The sequence below is a fragment of the Hemicordylus capensis genome, chromosome 4, assembly GCF_027244095.1.
Source record: "Hemicordylus capensis ecotype Gifberg chromosome 4, rHemCap1.1.pri, whole genome shotgun sequence".
Lineage (NCBI taxonomy): Eukaryota > Metazoa > Chordata > Lepidosauria > Squamata > Cordylidae > Hemicordylus > Hemicordylus capensis.
Window position 1 is genome coordinate 111181682 of NC_069660.1, and position 21735 is coordinate 111203416.

General features: G+C 42.8%; 1 protein-coding gene across 13 annotated transcripts in view; it reads left to right on the forward strand.

The window, feature by feature from the left end:
- MSH4 (mutS homolog 4) overlaps positions 1-21735 on the forward strand; it is a 169046-nt gene that overhangs the window by 66199 nt on the left and 81112 nt on the right. For all 13 annotated transcript variants that reach the window (XR_008306063.1, XR_008306061.1, XR_008306062.1 and 10 more), the window contains 8 exons: positions 3159-3332; positions 9169-9341; positions 10546-10613; positions 11363-11437; positions 12841-12905; positions 14271-14440; positions 14952-15088; positions 16986-17089. Coding sequence is in view for 10 of the 13 variants with exons in the window: in XM_053245112.1 (XP_053101087.1) it covers positions 3159-3332; positions 9169-9341; positions 10546-10613; positions 11363-11437; positions 12841-12905; positions 14271-14440; positions 14952-15088; positions 16986-17089 (966 nt within the window). In the remaining 3 variants the exon portion in view is untranslated. The remainder of the gene's footprint in view (positions 1-3158; positions 3333-9168; positions 9342-10545; positions 10614-11362; positions 11438-12840; positions 12906-14270; positions 14441-14951; positions 15089-16985; positions 17090-21735) is intronic.

Sequence of the window (21735 nt, forward strand, 5' to 3'; positions counted from 1 at the left end):
GCATATTGCAGGTCACACACTTGATTTGGTATTTTACTCTGATCAGGGGGGTGTTCCGTGGTTGGGGACTCCTGTGATTTCCCCATTGTCATGGACAGACCACCATCTGGTTAAGGTTGGACTTACAACCACTTCCCACCTCCGCAGGGGTGAGGGGCATATTAGAATGGTCCGCCCGAAGAGGTTATTGGATCCACTAAGATTCCAAGAAGCCTTGGAGGGATTTAATGTTGGCTTTGCTGGTGATCCTGTTGATGCCCTGGTTGAGAATTGGAACAACTTGCTCACCAGGGCAGTAGACACAATTGCTCCCAAGTGTCCCCTCCAACCCGCTTCAGAATTGGCCCCTTGGTATAGGGAAGATCTACGGGGGCTGAAACAGCAAGGTAGGCGACTGGAGCGCAAGTGGAGGAAGACTCGACTCGAATCTGACAGATTGCGACATAGAGCACATCTAAAGAACTATGCTCAGGCAATGCGTGCAGCAAAGAGGCGGTTCTTTTCTGCCCGTATTGCCTCTGCGAATTCACATCCAGCGGAGTTGTTCAGGGTTGTGAGGGGATTAGTATCTGCCCCCCCTCCCTTGAAGCAGAATTTGGAGTCATCAGCTACCTGCTGTGATGTGTTAAAAGAGTTTTTCGCAGATAAAATATCTTGGATTCGGGCCGACCTAGATGGAGACTCCACAATTAATTTGATGTCTGAGCTGGAGGTGCCCAACAACTCCTCTTATGTGCATCGACTGGATCGGTTTCAGTTTGTGACTCTTGAGGATGTGGACAAGCTGCTTGGATTGGTGAGGCCTACCACTTGTTCTCTTGACCCTTGTCCAACATGGCTTGTTCGATCTAGCAGGGAGGTTGTTGTAAACAGCCTGGTGGATATCACAAATGCTTCTCTGAGGGAGGGCAGGATCTCTCCTTGTCTTAAGGAGGCAATCATTAGACCTCTTCTAAAGAGGCCTGCATTAGATCCCTCGGAGTTGAGCAATTATAGGCCTGTTTCCAACCTCATGGCTGGGCAAGGTAATTGAGAGGGTGGTGGCCTCTCAGCTTCAGGTGGTCTTGGAGGAAACTGATTATCTAGACCCATATAAAACTGGTTTTCGATCAGGCTATGGGGTGGAGACTGCCTTGGTCAGCCTGATGGATGATCTCCAATTGGGAATTGACAGAGGAAGTGTCACTCTGTTGGTCCTTTTGGATCTCTTGGCAGCTTTCAGTACTATTGACCATAGTATCCTTCTGGAATGCCTGAGGGTGTTTGGGGTGGGAGGCACTGTTTTACAGTGGTTCTGCTCCTAGCTCTCGGATAGATTCCAGATGGTGTCGATTGGAGACTGTTGCTCTTCAAAATCTGAGCTTAAGTATGGTGTCCCTCAAGGCTCTGTACTTTCTCCAATGCTTTTTAACATCTACATGAAACTGCTGGGAGAGATTATCAGGGGATTTGGAGCTGGGTGTTACCAGTATGCTGATGACACCCAGATCTACCTCTCCATGTCAACTTCTTCAGGAGCTGGCATATCCTCCCTAAATGCCTGTCTGGAAGCAGTAATGGGCTGGATGAGGGAGAATAAACTGAAGCTGAATCCAGATAAGACGGAGGTACTTATTGTGCGGGGTCAGAACTCTAGAGACGATTTTGATCTGCCTGTTCTAGATGGGGTCACACTTCCCCAAAAGGAACAGGTTCGCAGTCTGGGAGTATTTCTCGATTCACACCTCTCCCTGGTTTCTCAGGTTGAGGCGATGGCCAGGGGTGCTTTCTATCAGATCCGGCTGATACGCCCGTTTCTCGAGATCAATGACCTCAAAACTGTGGTACATCTGCTGGTAACCTCCAGTCTTGACTTTTGTAATGCGCTGTACGTGGGGCTGCCTTTGTACGTAGTCCGGAAACTTCAGTTCATTCAGAACGCGGCAGCCAGGTTGGTCTCTGGGTCATCTTGGAGAGACCATGCTACTCCTTTACTGATGGAGTTACACTGGCTGCCAATAGGTTTCCGGACAAAATACAAAGTCCTAGTTATAACTTACAAAGCCCTAAAATGCTTAGGCCCTGGGTACCTAAGAGAGCATCTTATTCGTTATGAGTCCCACCACCCATTGAGGTCATCTGAGGAGGTCCGTCTCCAGTTACCGCCAACTCGTTTGGTGGCTACACAGAGACAGGCCTTCTCGGTCGCTGCCCCAAGATTGTGGAATGCGCTCCCTGCTGGGATACTATCCTCTCCATCTCTGGCAATTTTCAAAAAACACCTGAAAACCCTTCTTTTCACCCAAGCTTTCTCAGCTTCCTAAATTGTGAGGGTTTTAATTTCTGGTTTATTTTAAAATTCAAAACCCAATTTTGGAGTTTTTAATCATTGTAATTGTTTAATTGTTGTTTTAAAATGTTTTTAAATTGTTAATTGTTATATTGTTGTTGTTTTTAATTTGTTTTCGCTCTTTACTGTTTTAGTGGTGTGTTTTAATTGTAAACTGCCCTGAGCCATTTTGGAAGGGCACTATACAAATCAAATCAAATAAATAAATAAGGGAAGAGAATTCCAGGATTGAGGGGCTAAAATAGAAAACTGGCCCTGGTAGCCACCTACATTATTTCTGAAGGTGGAGAAACCCATAATAAGGCCTCTGAAGATTATTTCAACAGCCAGATGAGTTCATGTGGCAGCAGGCAGTTTGGTAGATACCTTGTGGGATTTATTATTATTTTATTGTTATTATTTTTACATTTATATTCTGCTCTTCCTCCAAGGAGCCCAGAGCGGTATACTACATACTTAAGTTTCTCCTCACAATAACCTTGTGAAGTAGGTTAGGCTGAGAGATACGTGACTGGCCCAGAGTCACACAGCAAGTATCATGGCTGAATGGAGATTTGAACTCGGGTCTTCCCGGTCCTAGTCCAGCACTCTAACCATTACACCACACTGGCTCTCAGAGAGGAACACTGGACCATTTGTCTCCAAACTTCTGTCTAACCTATACCAGCTTCTGGCTAACCTATAAGAAGCCTACATCATCTTAGATAAGTCACCTTTTCAGTACTGCCAGACAACTTAGTTCTGTTTCTAAAAGTCTCCAAAGCTACAGCAGAATGGTGATGTGCTATTTAAAATATATGTTTGTTTCTTTTGTCTTTTTATATCCAAGGTATTACTGTCTAGCAGCTGTTGCAGCCGTGCTGAAGTATGTTGAGTTCATTCAAAATTCAGTTTATGCTCCTAAGTCACTTAAGATTCATTTCCATGGAAGTGAGCAAACAGCAATGATTGATTCAACATCAGCTCTAAATCTTGAATTAATAACTAACAACAGAGATCCTAGGTGAGATATTTTGTTTACAATTTTAAACTGTGGAGGAAGAACAAGGAAGAGGAATTTCAAATATGCAACACTGTTGGATATGAATCTTTGTTAAAAAATTGAACTTTGTCTTTCAGGAGAAAATGTATTTTAGATTATTATAATTGTTTTTAAAAAAGAATGTAGAATATGTGTTCAACTAACATTTTTTCTCCTAGCATAAAAAAAACCCCTTATAAATATTACCAGTGAAAAGTTCGTGGATAAGGGATTGTTAATAAAAAAGAAAGTGGTAGGAAGAGGATTACAAATTTGTTCTTGATGACCTGGTTGTACCAAATATAATTTAATATTGCCCTTGACAAGTATTTATCTAGCACTTAGGAAATAATACACTCGCTGATGGCCACTTACTAGAAGAAAATCAACATTGATTTAGTCTGTTTCCCCACCCTATGCCCCATTACTTGCATCTGGTGCTACATCATCTGCCCAGCTAGGTAGAAATGAGGCTCTTGTTATTCTTATGTCTGCTCCTCAGGAAATCAAATGCTCCTTATTTCATTTCCTCCTTCCCATCCTCCCCTTCCCGTTTGTGGGGGTGTGGGGGAGAAGAGAGAGAACAACTGAATAAATGAATAGCAAATGTTTGAAATGTTCAACTCCTGTGGAGGGGTTCTAGTGCCTGGATGCAATTGTGTAAACTGGCCATAGATGCCAATAGACCTTCAAGACATATTTCATTATTGAAAGCTATTTTTGAATTATTATTCTAAGTGAAGCATATATGTAAGATGTGTTCTTACAAAATATTTGTTCGAGCAGACTGTAGTATAAATGCAACAATAACATGCCCAGTGCAATACTATGAGCATTTACTTGGAGGTTAAGACCGATTGTGTTCAATGGGGCTCCCTCTTAAGAATGATCTTGATCCATGTCATGCTCATTTCCAGCTTGGCTTTGGGATGGAGACTGCCTTGGTTGAGTACCTATGCTGGGAACTGGGCAGAGATAGTGTGCCCCATTGGTTCTGCTGGACCTTTCAGTGTCTTTTGATGTCATTGACCATGGTATCTTTCTGGAATACCTTAACAGGGTAGTGCTGGATGGCCTAGATGGTACTGGTCCTACTAGAGGGCAAGTTTCAGATAGTGGTAATGGGAAAGTACTATTCAACCCCCTGATTGTTATTGTGTGGGGCCCCAGAAGGCTTCATCCTCCACCCCTTATGATTTAACATCTACATGAAACCAGATCTGTGGGTTTGTGGTGAATGATCAAGATGTATGGGTCCTTTGTGGAGATATCTATCTATCTATCTATCTATCTATCTATCTATCTATCTATCTATCTATCTATGGAAAGGATGTTTATTGTACAGGGATGAGGGGGGGTGTAAGCTCAGGTCCAGGGTCCAAAATTACTTAGCTGAACCTTTGCTTACCTTTCAATCCCTACATGGCTTTGGGCCACGTTGGGGAGGGGTGATTTTTGCAGATTTATCTTTCCCTCTGCAGTCCTCTGTGGCTCCTAAAAATGTGTTCCTCGGGGTTCTGGGACACTCAATGACATATTTTCAGGAGGTACAGGGGCTTCAGAATGAAGAGAGAGATTGGAAAAAATTGCCTGCTTGTTGCATATGCAAAACATTATTTGGCATGCATAACATTAGATTGGATATTCACTACTATTATTTAAAGCAGCGGTGGGGAGCTAAAATTAAGAGATGATCAGCATGGCCTTAGGGCAACCTTCCATGACTGCTTTATAATTTTAACAAGTTGAAAAGAAGAATCACAAAACTGTCTCTCTCATGTAGTTTATCCCTAGGAATAATTTTTATGCAAAAGTAATGTGTAGGGATGTTTGTCTCTGTATACAGATATTGCTTCAGAGTTATGGAGACATTGCCCACTGGACAAATTCACATTTTAGTCACTTTCTGCCTATCACTACCACTACTACGACTACTTACTGCTACTTTCACACACACACACACACACACACACACACACACACACACACACTTACCTTGGTAAAAAGACATAGTTAAATTAACGTAAAGTTTAGTAAGGCCCTCCTGATCTATGGAGAGCAGCTCGGTTTTCCCCAACAAGTTATCAGAAATCAAGCTGGTGTTCCATCCATGAACACGCAACTAATATGTTAACACTTCGTATATCACTGCTGAAGCATATCTTCCAGTGCTCAGGTCATTTGGTTGATTTTGCTGCACAGGATTCACTATGGACACCAACTGGCTGCTGGCTATAGGGTCTGGGAGAACATTTTCATTAGGACTCCCTACTGACTACGAGGGCCTAGATTTTTTGCTTTGTTCTTGGCAGTCGTACTGGGTTTTAGTATGTGCACTTCTGTTTGTGCTATTGCAACGGACACTTTTATATCTGGCTGGGAGCCCAACATAGATGGAATAAATGGGAACTGCAAATGAAGATTAAGAGGATTGAGAGGGGCAGGTGTTTCTGAGAGGAATTAATAAGCATGTTCCCAGGCTGGCTAAAGACAATTATTGATCAGCGGCAGCTTCTGCTTTACACCATTCTGCTTTCCACAGTCAGGTACCTGCTTTCTAGTTGCCAAATCCCAGCTTTCTAGTTGTTTTTTGGTGTTTGCATTAAGTTCTAGCCTGTTTCCAACTCTGCTGTGTGTGTTGACCTTTTTTTCCTTCCCAGGCGCAAATAGTAAACATGCTATTAATATGTAAATATGTTTTAATATGTAAATTCTGATGTTAAGTGTAAATTCTGATGTTAAGGTGATGTAAATTCTTATGTCAATCCTTATTTTGTTTAATGAATCATACCATTCCTGTGCAGCTTTAGTTCTTAATAGCATCTGTACACAAGATTTGTTTAATAGTGTGTCTCACATCAATTTGTTCTAATCACAATATTTCCATTTGATACAGCATGAGTAAATTATTTCCTTTTCACTGGGAAACAAAATCTATCTAGTTTTATGAAGAAATCTTTTGACATATTTAATGTTACACACTAATGCATGGCTTTGATCTTTAACAAATTATATCTATATGCAAAACTGTTTTAATTTCCTGTGTACTCTCACGATGCTAATAATTGCCTCAGTTCCCCCAAGCTGCTGTCTTGCTTTTAGAGTCATATAAAAACTGGTGGTTCTAGGCTTTTTAGTATAGCAGTCTCTTTGGAGGTGCTGTGCAAGGTGCACTCAGGTGAAAGGCCATTCATATCTGGGGTGACCAGTCTCCCCTCCCTCTAGAGGGTTAACAGGAAGTAAACTCTTTTCTTGACTGACAGTCTGGTGACTTCCAAGGCTCGACCAATCAGTCCATCAGCTGGGTGGGACATGGGAGGTGCAGGGGGTGGATTCTGGGGACAATAAAAGAAGTCTGGGCAGAGAGTGAGGTCTAGCATGAGGTTGGCTGCCTCATGGTGGAGGCTGCAGGATAATCTCTCAGGGTGAGAGATCAGTAGGAGGCTTGTTTTTCATCAGGAGTTTGTTGAGTTCAAGGGAAGAAGCCAGGGCTGATGGCTTCAGGAATTTAATGTAAGGAAAAGTTTATTTAGCCAGACTTGGCATCAGGAATTTATATTTGTGTGTGTGTGTGCTTTGCATATTCCTAAATATCTGTTCTTTGCAACGAAATCACTAAGATTTCAATGTGTGCCACCCCAGAACCATCTGGGCGCTTTTGAAGTATTCCTGTAACCAACTAAGTATTTTTAAGTGTAGCTAAAAAGCCTCAGACAGAACCAGTCTGTAGTAACTGAATAAACGTCTACCTCACTTTTCATTTTACAAATCTCTCCTGGGTTGGTTATTAGCCCAGCAAATTGGGGGCGGCTGTAAGGGGAATTTATCTGGTGCAGAACACATCTCAAGGCCAGCTTGGCCAATTAATAATTAACTCCACATGCAGGCCAAACACATGGGAAGGAAAGGTTTTTCTTTATTCTTGTTTGCTAGAAAGCAGGAGAAAAGAAGGATGGGGATCTTTGATCACTCCAATCCCCTTTAAGAGTAGCCTTTTTGGAGAGATCTGGTGGCAGTGAGATTAAACTACCAGAAGGTTCTGGAGTACCAGAACCTCTTCTTTTTCTTTTACTTTCTGGGTTTGGGAAAGTTGAAGATTAAACACCAATCTGCTTCTCAGAGCCCACGAAAGGAATGACAAAGCACTAAATTCCCCCTCGTGGCGGTACACTGGTTTAGACTGGTCAGGGAGGTTAATCATTAACCTGGCCTGAGTCAGGAAAGGAAAATTTCCACTACCCCCAATTTACAACATCAAGCAGAGATTTTCTCATACCCAAGCTGGTACGAGAAACCCCCTCATGGTGGCCATTTTGGAGGCTGCCACACATGCAGAATGGGCCCCCGTGTGGCCAGGTCATGATCCAGACCACACAGGCCCATTGTGCATGTGCACCAGCCTCCAAAATGGCCACCATGAGGGGGAAAGGCCCAGAAAGGGCTGAAAAACGACTGGAAAGGGCAATTTTTGCCATGAGGATGGCTGGCAGGGGGAGGGGAAGCCTCTGTGGAAGCCCCCCAGAGGGGGTAAAGGTAAAGTTGTGCCATCAGGTCAGTGTCAACACCTGGCAATCACAGAGCCATGTGGTTTTCTTTGATAGAATAAGTACTTTATTTTTTTTTTAATTGACTCATGAACCCCCTCGAACAGAACCAGGGGGGTTCGAAGGGGGGTGGGGGCAAAACCATACTGGCCTGTTCCTGTTCAGGTCTTGTTTGGACTCTGGTTTGCCGGTTTTGTGCACACCCCTACAATTGGGGAAAGTGGCACATCTTAAGTGGTGACTCTCTTATATTTAGTAGGAGAAAGCAACTGTCCTGAATCATCCCAGCATAGCATCTTCTCCAGTGGCTATTTGCTGGTGTCTCATTTTTATTTTTAAAATTTATTTTGAGCCAGTTTGGGACAAGGAATAACGTTTTCATTTTTTAAATGTAAATTACTTTGTGAACTCTTTTTGTTGAAAAGCTGTTTATAACTCTCCCAAGTAAATAATAAATAATATTCTTGCTCCACTGAAAGGAGTCTGTATACAAGCTTTATGCTGCTCAATTTCCCAGGAATCAAGCATTGTGTTGCTCGATGTCTTTAGGTAAGGCACAAGAGAGTCATTGCATCGCCAGCGTAGCAACAATGGCTTCCCATGCATCATGGCACTGAGAGGAAGTTACACGAGCCCTGTGTGAGGAGCTCTACATTTTGCAATCCATAGGTGGAGAAAGCAGGATCATAGCCTTGGACTAGAGCAGGGCTGCATAACTCAAATGCGTTGGTGGGCTGGAACCATCCACAACTTGGCATGCAGGGGCCGAGGCCAAATTTTTAGCACATTATTACATTAAAATTAAATATTATTAGTTACTTGTGGCTCTATTCCCCCTATCAATGGACCAATAGTTTTAACCAAGTATAGTGGCCAGAGAATAGGTCCTGTCCCTGCTCAATCAGTGGGGCCCCTGGAGTGCATGCAAGCTCCAAACAAATGCCAAGTCCTCTCCTCTCCCTAAATTGTTGCTTTCAGGCTGTAATGCTAGGCATGCTTACAGGGCACACGATGGAGCATATTTCTGAGAAAGCGTGCACAGGATGGTGCTATAAGGCAGTTTCCAGCTCCTGTGTTGCTGCAGGATACCTGGGGGCCAGTAAAATACTCCCTGCAGGCTGAATCCGGCCCCCAGGCCTTATGTTGTGCAGGCCTGGACGTGTATGTGTATGTACAGTTGTGAAAACAGATTTGTAAATGGTTATGTTTATTTAAATTGGCTTTTAATGAATCCAGTTTTATAAGAGGTTTTTTTAAATGTGCTGTTTCCAAAGGAATGGTCACACACTTTTTGGCGTTCTAAATTATACTAAAACTCCAGGGGGAAGCCGAAGACTTCGGTCTAATATTCTGGAGCCTCTGGTTGATGCCAGTACCATTAACACAAGATTAGATTCTGTTCAAGAGCTACTCCAAGATGAGGAACGATTTTTTGGTCTTCAGTCAGGTAATCCGATATTATTTTATAAAACGGTTATAGTTCTTTCTTTAAAACTATGTCATAGTTTTCAAAGCAGGATTAAGTATAATTTAAGACCAAAGCAGTATGGTCCAGGAGGTTCCTATTTAAAAACAAACACACTTTAAAACTACAGAGTGCTCCAGATTTGATTGGATTGCAGTGTTGGGGAGAGGGATGGTTAATTTTTTTTCTCCCTACATCTCATCCTCAGTGTATGACCTAGAGATGCAAGTTTTGGGTGGTATAGAAATGTGTTAAATAAATAAATAAATTCCCATAAAGCTGCTATTAGCATCATATGGGTGGCAAGGAGAAATATAGTTACAGATGCTGTATCTGTAATTTCCCCCTGAAAGGCTAATAACAGTTTTGGAGGGGAATTTAGATTGGGGGATTTTAGAGGGGAATTTAGATCGGGAAATTAGATCAGGGTAAAGATGTAATAGGGAAAGGGCTAAACTCATGAATCCCAGTGATGCTTCTCTGAGTCCCATATGCATGCTACCTAAAAGTAAAACAAACTATATAAAGATGTCATCTTGTATCTCACACATCATATGTGGGTTGGCTCACAGAATAACACATGGCTAACTTTGTTGTCACAGTTTGCTACTACTCCTGCTGCTACACCCCTCAAGGTAAAAAGAAAAGGGGGGAAAGAAACCCTTATTTGTAGGGCATTAGAGCTCACAATACTGCTACATTTAAAGCATGCTTTCCTAATTTTGATAACTGATTTGCTAACTGGTCCTCAAATACATGTTTTATAGGCTTCATGTGGACATAATTGTACAAATATTACATCTGTTTAGATATTGCAGTCAGATCTGCAGAATAAGTAGTAATATTGATATATTTATTTCCTACCCTTCAAAGAGTCCAGGGTGAACAAGATTCCCCTCCTTATATCCTCACAACAGCCCTGTGAGGTAGGCTAAGCTGAAAGATAGTTGGCCAGGTCACCCAATTAGCCACATGTCTGAAGGGAGATTTGAACCTGGCTTTAGTCTCCTTGCTTTAGTCTGACACTGTATAATTGTGTCTAACTTCCTTGGATTATGTTGATATTTAGATTTCAAGACATGAGGCTTATTGGGTGACCCAATAACATCAGGGGATTAAATCCCATTATTTGCTCTATGTGGATGGTGAACTGAGCTGCATGATTTACTTGCCTTGTCTTTTTTAGTTATTTCAAGATTTCTGGACACTGAACAATTACTTTCAGTTTTAGTTCAAATTCCAAAGCAGGAAATGGTATGTTTATACATATTTTTACTTGATAACTAATGTTTATCAAGCTGTTGGCTGTTTCCTTCCCCCTCCCCCTCTTTTTGTAGGGTTTATTGCAGGGAAACCTACATATGTAAACTCAGTTCATACCTGAGAGCATTGAATGTGTGTTTTGTAATTTAAATCTGTGCACTTTAGGGATTTTGTACTACTAATTTAATTCAGTTTAAACATTTATTTTAAAGATTGCTGTATTGGTTTTAATAACAAAGCTAGAGAGTAAGTTTTCTCCTTTTCAGTGGGAAAAGGAAAAGAAGTCAGTTAACATTCCTAACATAACATATAGAATTTATATCTATATATATTTCTCTAAGGCGTATCGTTGCTAATCCCATGTGTGGCAGGTCTCACGAAATTTTGCAAGTGAGGGGAGGGAGGGAGGGAGGAAGGTGAGCGGCCAGGCCGGCCCAGCAGCAAGGGGAAGCAGTGGCCAGGCCAGCTGTTGAGGGAGAATGAACTGGTACTGAGTGGGCGGGGGGAATGAACTGGGGCTGAAGGGGGGGGGGAGAATGGCTGAAGGAGATGGGGGAAGAGTCAGGGAGAACTTGGGGTGCAGATGTTCTGTGCCAGGTCAGCTAGTTATAACATAACATCTCTAGTAACACTGCATACAGTGGAAGCACAGGTGACAGTTGACCACAAGCAACAATGAAAGTAGGTTATATACTGCTAAACAAACAATAACATGATAATAATACTCTACTTTCTCTCAGATTAATGCATCTGAATCGAAGATAACAAATCTAATCTATCTGAAGCATACTCTGGAACTTGTGGAGCCTTTAAAGGTATCATACCCTGAAGTAAATGCCCATTATTGTTAAGGCCCTTCTCACCCTAAGGTGAAGGGCCTGAGTTGGACCCTAACGAATCTAGCAGTGGTTCCCGAACGCTTTTAGTCTATGTGCCACCATTGTTGCTTCCTGTCTTGATAGCTTTTTCTCTGCTGCACTTCAGCACCATCCTTATAGGTAGGTAGAGGTTGGTATAGCAGTTCAGCCTCACAGCAGAATCGATAGGATTCTGGCTTGATCTGTAAAACTGCTGACTGGCCTTATTTCTCCATGTGAACAACTTGTGGGTCAGGCACAGGGACGCCTCACTAACGAGGCACTTTGAGATGGTCGTTTCTGGCAGTGGCTTGATAGAGGCAGAGACAGGCCGTCCTGCAGCCCATTGGTGCCTATCCATGCCGTTGGTGTCTGCCAATCCATGTCTTCCTTGTGGTGCTCCAGCAGCTGCTGCCCTTTCTATTTTATCTTGCTCACGATGTCCTTCCACCCTCAGTCTATTCAACAGGTAGAGGATAAGGAAGTTGGAGCAGCAGGAAGTGTGTTGTATCACTTCTGCTGCTTAAGCTTCCTCACCGTCAGGCTTTTGAATAGGCAGCAGGAGGAGGATGCAGTGAAGAATAGCAATGATTATGGATTTTGCCACAACTATCAGGTAGGGGAAAATCCTGGTCCTCAAAGGTACCATGTGAGGAGTGAAGGTTATCAGCATCGATCTCTCCTTGTGCAGTGCACTTTCAGAAGAGCCTTGCGAGACTCATATTGGGAGCTTCCCATCTGAACATTGCAAATGTGCTGCATGGGAATGGGGGGTGGGGAGCTGGCAGCCCTCCTTGTTAAGCACCTTTACAAAAGTCTTTGCAAGGCTTGGAATTGAAGCTACCAATCTAAGCCTTGCAAAACCTTGCTAGTATCTTCCTGCTTGGCTTTGCAATGCTCAGATTGTGAGCTTCCTATCCAAGCCTTGAAAAGCAGTTTGGAAAGATGCCATGTGGGGGAGGGTTGCTTTTGTAGAGCATTGCAAAGTTTTGCAATGTATTTGGAAGAGGTGCTGTGTGGGGAGAGAAAGCTGCCAGATCAGTAACTTGCCCTCCTCATGTCATGCCCATTCCAAAGCTTGAAAGGGTTGTGTGTGGGTATTCTCACCAGATCTTTGCAATGTGTTTGGGAGAGGTGATGCATGAGAAGAGAGGGCTGCTTCTGGCAACATTCACCTTCCAGAGCCTTTCAAAGGTTGGTAGGACTGCCAGGAAGCAGTCTCCTTGTCTCACATAATGTAATATTTATTTGCAAATTCTGTTAATTTTACCTTCAATCCAGCATGAGTAAACTAAAGGGTACAGAATGATTAAAATGTCTGTATATTTGAATATATAATATTTTCATGTTGGTTTTAACAGGATGCTTTAAAAAACTATACAACACCATTGTTAAAGGCTTACTATAGTTCTTTGGAAGATGACAGGTACTATATTATAAAGAAATTTTATCTTGAACTCTGAAGTTTTTGTTCATTTGTTGCATTCTGCATTCTTTAAAATGGTTAGTTTTACTTTTCTGTGACTGATGAAGAATTTTCTGCAAAATCAGATTTATTCTGCAGAACCAGAAACAATGATACAGAATCAGTGTATGCATTGATTCTGTTTGTGAATCCAGTGCTTCAACAATAACACTGTGAAATTCAATTACAAATAAGGAAAAATAGTTGTAATAATTTACAGTAATTTTTCAGAAGTCTCTGTGACCTCTGAAAAAAGTCACAGAGACTGTAAGTTACATTAGGATTGATGGTGTGATCCAAAACATATTTTACTCAGATTTAAACTGGTTTACTAGCCCTTTGTTCTAAATGCTTACCAGGACCTAAGCTTGTTTTATTACAATGAATATCATTAAGCAAGGAATTCTGACAGAGAAAACTATTGTTTACATCTATACATTTTTTACCTGACATCAGGTGACATCCTGGCTGTGGACATGCAGTTAAAGGCGGCATGTGCAGAGCACTAGCAGACATGCTTCTGAAAGCATAGGGAAGTTACATGCAGGGGGTTGATTTTTGCTGGTCTTCCCTTTCCCCGGAAGTGCTCTGTACAACCTGGAAGTAGGTCCCTGAGGGTTATTTAGCACTCGGGAACCTGCTTCTGGGTCACATGGAGCTTTTCAGGGGGAAGGGGATATTGATGAAAATCCCACACACACGCTTCAGAAGTAGAGATGCTAGCTCTGCATGTGTGTCTTTTGCAGCAGGGTGGATGGACTCGATTAGGACAGCAATGAATGCAGCACTGAGAGACCTTAAAGGCCAAGTTGAAGACAGATCATCTTGGAGAGAATCTATCTATGTGGACACTAAGAGTTGACACTGACTTGATGGCGCTTAATCAAGGAATGAATCAATCAGTCACTCAAGCAGTATTAATCAAGATGTTGGCCGATAATAACATATACGTAACACAAGCAACACATATGTACTCATGATCATATTATACAGGTCTTAAAAGATACCAGTGGCTGATATCTTGACTAATGATGCATGAGCACAACTGGGTTTTCTGTTGCATTGGGGGAGGGGGTTGATCTTTAGTGAGCCCTCATTCCCTTTGTAGCCAACCGTGCCTCCCAAAAATATGTCCCTGAGAGTTGGAGGATTGTAGAAGGAAGAAATTTTCACCCGAAATTGTGCAATGGAAAAACCTCTGGAAGTCAGTCAGTAAATACAAATGCTGAAGTTTTGATTCAGATATTCTTTTTTTTTTTAATGTATACAGTTATAACATTTATAAGAGATGACAGACATATTCACAATTTTGTATCACTTTTTAAGGTTTGGAATCATACTTGAAAAAATTAAAACTGTCATTAATGATGATGCAAGATATACAAAAGGGTGCTTGAATATGAGAACTCAAAAGTGCTATGCAGTGAAGCCTAATATCAATGAATTTCTTGATATAGCAAGAAGAACATATACTGAAATTGTGGATGATATAGCAGGTATTTTTTAAAATACTTTTGAAGCATACAGATACATATATGAATTGTTACAAGAATACATACTTTTTATTAGTATTCAGTTTAGCTTTGGTCAGATCCTAAAATATCTACACTTATCCCAATCTTCTGCAAAATTATCTTTCATGTACTCCTTCCCCACCTTCTCACGAGTGCTCAGAAACCCCCTCACCCCCAATAGCTCACTGTGTCTTATCCAGGTCCATACTGGTAGGTTCCTAACTCCCAGGAGAGACTTTTCAGGGGACTACTTCAGGGAAGAGAGGGCAGAGTATTTATTTTCTACAACATTTCTTCTGCTTGCAGTTCTTTTGATACAAGCCTTTGTAACTGGCTTTTAAAATGCCTCTTATTCTGGATATGCCTTCTGTTATCTGATCTATAGTAAAAAAAAAAAGTCAAAAATTTTTGTTACACAGTGATTCATTTTACTGCTCATATAACAATTAGTTTTTGTTAAAATCAGAAAATAATTCTGTTTCTTGCTATTAAGGAATGATAACACAGCTTGCAGAAAAATACAACCTTCCTTTGAAAACAAGTTTTAGCTCAGCTCGAGGATTTTTCATTCAGATGAATGCTGATTGCGCACCAATACACAATGGTCAGCTGCCTTCAGAATTTACAAAGGTATATATTTTTGAGGGGTTGAATGGGTCTTCAAACTACTACAGTTAGTAAATTTGCACTAAAATCCAAAAGCAACCATAAAGCAGTGCATTACAGACATTGAGCACCAAACTGATCTCAGCAGTGTCCCAAAATTTTATATCAGTCATGGGCTTAGATATTCTGCTTCTCCTGTAGCATATCTCAATCAATTGGAGGTCCCAAACCACAGAAGGGCGTTCACCTTGGCTTGCTGCCATCCCCTCCCCTCAGCAGTCCTAGAAGGCCGCTATAGAAGGATTCTATTTGCAGACCATCTATGCCCCTGTGGCTCAGGGCAGATTGAAACTACTGAGCATGTCCTCCTATACTTTATTTTTATTTATATTTTATTGTTAAATTTATATACCACCTTTCATTAAAACAATCCCAAGGTGGTTTACAGCAAAATTTTAAAACAAGATTATAAAAATGACGCAGTTAAAATATTAAACTAAAAATATAAGACAAATCTGATTTAAAAATTTAAAGCACAAGTATAAAAATGAAGAGGAACATCAGAGACAATCATATAAAAGCCTGGATAAAAAGACAAGATTAAACATGCTTTTTAAAAGCTTTGATGGAGACTGAGGAGTGAATAAGCACCAGGAGAGCATTCCAGAGTCTGGGGGCAGCAACAGAGAAGGCCCTGAACTGCATGCACGACAACCGAGCCTCCCCCATAGTCAGCACCTGGAGCAGAGCCCCCTCAGATGACCTTGTCAAGCGGGCAGCAACCCTTGGGAGCAGGTGGTCCCTCAGATTTCCAGGGCCCAAACCGTTAAGGGCTTTAAAGGTCAAAACCAGGACCTTGAATTGGACCCGGAAACAAACTGGTAGCCAGTGCAGCTCTTTGAAAATGGGTGTGATGTGCTCCCATCGTGCAGCTCCAGATAAAACCCTAGCTGCTGCATTTTGCACTAGCTGCAGTTTCTGGATATTCTTCAAGGGCAGCCCCATGTAGAGCGTGTTATAGTAATCCAGCCGTGACATGACTAAGGCATGGGTAATCGTGGCCAGATCTGCCTTTTCGAGAAAGGGACGCAGCTGGCGCACTAGCCGAAGCCATGCAAAGGCACCCCTGGCCACCGCCTCCACCTGAGCTTCCAAAAGCAGAGCCTGGTAGGGTAATACCCTCAAGCTGCATAGTTGCTCCTTCAAGGGGAGTGCAACCCCATCCAGAACCAGTAAAATCTCCTCATCCCGATTGGCTTTGCTACTGACCAACATTACCTCCATCTTGTCCGGATTCAATTTCAGTTTATTAGCCCACTTCCAACCCATCATGGCCTCCATCCCCCGATTCAGGACATCCACTGCCTCCCTAGGATCAGGTGACAAGGAGAGATAGAGCTGAGTGTCATCTGCATATTGCTGACAACTCAGTCCAAGTCCCCAGATGACCTCTCCCAGCGCTTTCATGTAGATGTTAAACAGCATGGGGGACAAGACCGAACCCTGCGGGACCCCACAGGCCAGTGGCCACGGAGCCGAGCAGTAGTCCCCAGCACGACCTTCTGGACCCTCCCCCCAAGAAAGGGCCAGAACCACTGCAATGCAGTGCCTCCGATTCCCATACTAGAGATTCCCATACTGCTCATTCTATAGAGACATTTGTGCCTCTCTCATTCTTCCACTGTTAAGCAAATTCCCGGGACGTCCGAGACAGTTCCCTGCTACTCTCTGACCCAGTGTTATCATCATTGCATGCTAATATTTTCAGTTTGTATCCTTGATTTATTCAGCTAAAATAAAACAATAATTGAAGCAGTTTTGCCTCATGCTATGCAATTTGCTTCCACTTTGTTTTATAGGAATTGTTTTATTTATGCTTATCTAGGATACTTTAATGTTTCACTTGAAATTTCCCCTACAGATTACTAAAATGAAAAATTTATATAGCTTTACTTCACCAGATTTGATGAAAATGAATGAAAGATGTCAGGAGTCCCTGAGAGAAATTTATCACATGACCTACTTGTAAGAATACCTCAAATATTTTATCTTTTATCCTAAGCAGGGTTTTTTTGTGTGCCAATGAACAGTTAATTATGAGGTTTTATATCTAAGAGATTTAGGTTTAAACATTTAAAACTTGAATTCTGCACCTGACTTCAGATATTGGATCAAAATTCTGACCACAGGCTTTGGGATCTGTCACTCCTTGATATGGATTGTGATCTGTTTCAGCCATAAGAATGGGTTCTGTGCCTGTGCAGGACCATTTACGCAGAATTGACTATTTTCTCAAAGCACTTAGCGCCCTCCCACCCCCTGCCCCCACCGCGCAAACGTGATGCACTTGCTTAGTTTGGGTGGGCTAGCATTTTCTCCTGAGTTTTTCTGATCGCCATTGTGTAAGCACCTCGGACAGTTAGCTCCTCAGATTGATTATTTCCTGTAAATAAAGGGATAATGGACAGTTATTTTTGTCCTCTGACCTCGGACTGGACAAAACTATTTGTATGCTTTATGTTTTAATTCTGATCTACCGGACAGACAGATTTCTTGGATACGACTTTGGACTGTTATATCGACTTGCTCTCAGAACTGACTTCAATTCGACTTTTTGAGCATTAATTCTATTTTATTTATTCTTTATGGAAAATAAAAAGGCTTTTAAGTGCTGTCTCTGCTGTAATTCTAAACTCCCCTCAGCAGACGACCATGAGCTCTGTTTACTTTGTCTAGGTGAAGAGCACAACACTTCGACTTGTAAGATTTGCCTCACCTTTCCCCATCAAACTAGAAAAAATAGAGCCCTTTATTTGCGAGCCGTGTTGTATGATGACGCCCTACTCCCCAGGACGCCAATGCCAGGGTCCCCAGCAGATGCTCCTGTACCCTCGACATCAGGTATGGTATCGAGATCGACATCGGGTTCGATGTCTAAGTAGACGTCAGGATCTGCTGTCATGCAGTCTAAAACCTCGAAGCGTACTACCTCGACATCATCAGCCAGTACCTTTAAAACACCTAAGCCGCCCTCTGATTCAATGCACCGCAAACAGCATAAGTCCCAGCATTGGGCAGCCAATGCGGAAGGGGCTCTGCCTTCAAAGAAACATCGTGAGAAGGGCTGCCAAAACTGATTGTGATCGTTCTTCTACCCCCTCATGAGCAACGCATTCATCGACAACTCTTCAGTCAGTTTCGATCACCTCTCTGTCCTGTCCATCGACACCGGACCTTGTGGAACTTTGTTCTTCACCAGTGGTTCGACGCACAACTTCGACATTGACAGGGGCAACACATTTGGTATCAACTCTGACACTGACACTCGAGGCCGTGAACACTCCCTATCGCCAGCAGTAACTCCAGCACAGACACCATCTCCAGCCGTTCTCCATGCCCAACCCTTTGTCTGATGTCCTCTCCAGTTTCTTTTGAGATGGAAGTTGACAATGTCGAACTCAACCCAGACTTAGGAGAAGGTACTGCTCAATGTCTTTTTTGCACATGTTGGACTCCACAGAGTGCACCCTGTCAGCTTCAACTTTCTATGGATTTTTAAGCCACGGGCTCGATGCCAATGAGGATGGAACCACATTCTCGATACAGAGAACCTCATGAACATCGCAGTCTCGAGATCAGATCTCCACTCACTCAACACCATTGGTTTTTCAACCATTCCAGATGCAAACCTGTCCACATCCATGGAAAATCCCAACTGAATATGTAGCCACACAGGGCTTGACTCGTGCATTCAGAGGGGGTGATGCAAGCTCAGTGTAGTCCCTCTGGGCTTCCCCCTGATTACCAAGAATATAGGCTCTGGAAGGCTCACCATCAATCCTTGGTGTCAATGGTCCTAATTACTATTCAAATGACTCCACCTGAGTTACCTAAACCTGCCACAGTCTCGATGTTGATCCAAGTGACACCTCTACCTATTCTGACCTCAATGGAGGTTTTTCGATGTCGACGCAGGTTATGCCACCAAGAACAGAGGAGGACTCCTTAATGCCTAGGTGCCCTGCTCATTTGCAATGCATAGCTACACAAACAGTTGAAGTGCCTAAGCCACGTGTTCAAAAAACCCAGCATACCCAAAATACGATGCTTACCTCTACCACATCTATGACTCAAACAGCACCTAAGGCTAGGGGCTCAGCTTCTTCAGAGCCCCATACTGTCATTTTGACCTATGATTACAATTCTGATTCATCTTCTAGTGACACTTCTTCCTCTGACCCTCCAGTTAAGGTGGTGCCCGGTGATAACATGTCCCCAGATGAGGAGATGCATTCATACCACAAACAGATTTTGGAAATGGCTTCTGTACTTGGCTTGCAGTTAAAAAAGCAAACTCAAGATGTAGATGATCCTGTTTACAAGTGCTTTAATTCTGCAGCTCCCACTAACATGGTACACCTTCTGATTTTACCGGTAATTTCCACTGCTGCAAAATCCATGTGGGAAGCTCTTCAGACCTCTGCTCCCACCTCAAAGCGATTTTAAAAAATGTACAGGATCCAGGAGGACGATAAAGATTTTCTTCTCAAACACCCTTCCCCCAACTCTGTTGTGGTAGATTGTGCTTCCTCATCTAAAACCAGCAGGCATCATACTACACCGGGAGATAAGGATGGTTGGAAATTGGACAATTTAGATCTTTTATCTACTCAACCTCTTGCCTGGCAGTTAAAATGGCTAATTACACTGCCTACTTTGCTGAGTATGCTCCCTCCCACAGGGATGATCTTTTCCAAGAACAAAATAACGTCTCACCAGAGGGGTTTCTAGCTAAATTCAATGATATCCTCACCAAGGTCCCCTTTTAACTAGACAACAACTCAGCAATGCGAAGCACCTGGCAGAAATGGAATCTTGTACATTGGCTACTGCCATCACATGATGCAGACTCACCTGGCTTCGCTCACTGCACTTCAGCCTGATATGAAAATTGCATAGAGAATTTACCCTTTGATGGAAAAAGTCTATTTTGTGAGACTACGGGATACCATGATGGAATCCATTAAAAAGTCTTAAGTTTATAACTAAGACCTTTTCATCCTCTTCACAACCCTACAACACCAAATTCTGCCAATTTGACAGGAGGCAATACTCATACAAACAAACAGACAAGAGGGACCTTCAAAAGCAGTACCAGTGTTTTAACAGAAAGCCCTATAATCAAAGAGCAAGAAATACTCAAGGCTCCCGCCCAAAAACCACTAATGCAGGAAAACAGCATCTTTGATTATCAAGTCAGTCCACTGAATTCCAGGCCCAAGAGTTACTACCATCAACTCCACTGCTCTCTTCCATCATGGCCGCCTCCAACATCAGGCTGGCAAGTCATGCCTTCACATGGTGCAACATAACATCAGACTGCTGGGTCCAATGCATAGTCCAGATGGGCTATGCAATAGAATTCATGACCAGATCATCCTTCACCGGGATCAAGTATTCTCCTGCTCCCCCTTCCTGATGGAAGAAGTTCATACTCACTTGGACAAAGGGGCAATATTACCTGTTTGATGGACAAATCAGTGATGGGGTTTTTACTCCCACTACTTCCAGGTCCTGAAACGGGATGGGGGCCTACGACCGATTATGGATCTCCGACAACTAAATCATCATGTGGACATATGCAAGTTCCATATGATAATGTTACAGAGCATCCTTCCTCTCCTTCACGGGGAGAAGTGGAGGAGAGGAAGGATCTCTGTGAGGTTGGATCTCCAGGACACATATTTTCATACTGGAATCCAACAAAATAAATCACAGACTGTACCTCCGCTTCATGGTGGGTCAACAAGCTTTCCAATACAACGTTCTCCCATTTGGTCCGGCGACGGCACCTTGTATATTTAAGAAATGCATGGCCGTGATCGTAATGAATTTCTGGTCCCATGAGCTGGTCCTCTTTCCATGTCTCAGTGACTGGCTCCTGACAGGAAGAATGGAGCATCAGTTAAGCTTCGCATGTCTCTACAGTCCTAAACCTTCTGGAGGACCTAGGCATCCAGGTCAACTGGACAAAGTCCAATTTCCAACCAGTAAAGCGCATTGCTTACTTTGGGGCCATTCTTGATGCAAATGCACAACTTGCATTTCTCCCCACAGAGTACTTCTTGAGGATCAAGAACCTAATATCAGTCTTCATGGAATGCCCCAGACAGAAAGCTCACAAAATACAGAAGTTGCTGGGTCCGATGGCCGCATGCAATTCCACTGTGCATGTCACCAAACTTCGTCTGTGAAAACTGCAGCTTTGGTTTCTGTCTACGTTCTGCCCAACGTAGACATTGCTCAAATGTTGCTAACAGTTCCAGACCTGGTCCTGCTTTCACTGTGATGGGAGACAAAGGAAAGAAACTTCTCATGGGAGTCCCCTTCCAAATACCCAAATCATCCACCTGGGTCATGGTGGATGCCTCTATGCAAGGCTGGGGAACTCATTGTGGAGACCTTCACCTGCAGGGCATGTGGTCCCTGAGTCAGCGTCAAATGCATATCCACTTCCTGGAACTATTGGCAGTATTCCCGGCCTTCAAGTCTTTTCCACCTTCACTGGCTGGCAAGGTAGTTCAGATCAGCCTGGACAACACTATGGCAATCGCCTACCTAAACCGCTGGTGGGGGGGGGGGACCGTGTCCTACTCTCTTTGCATGCTAAG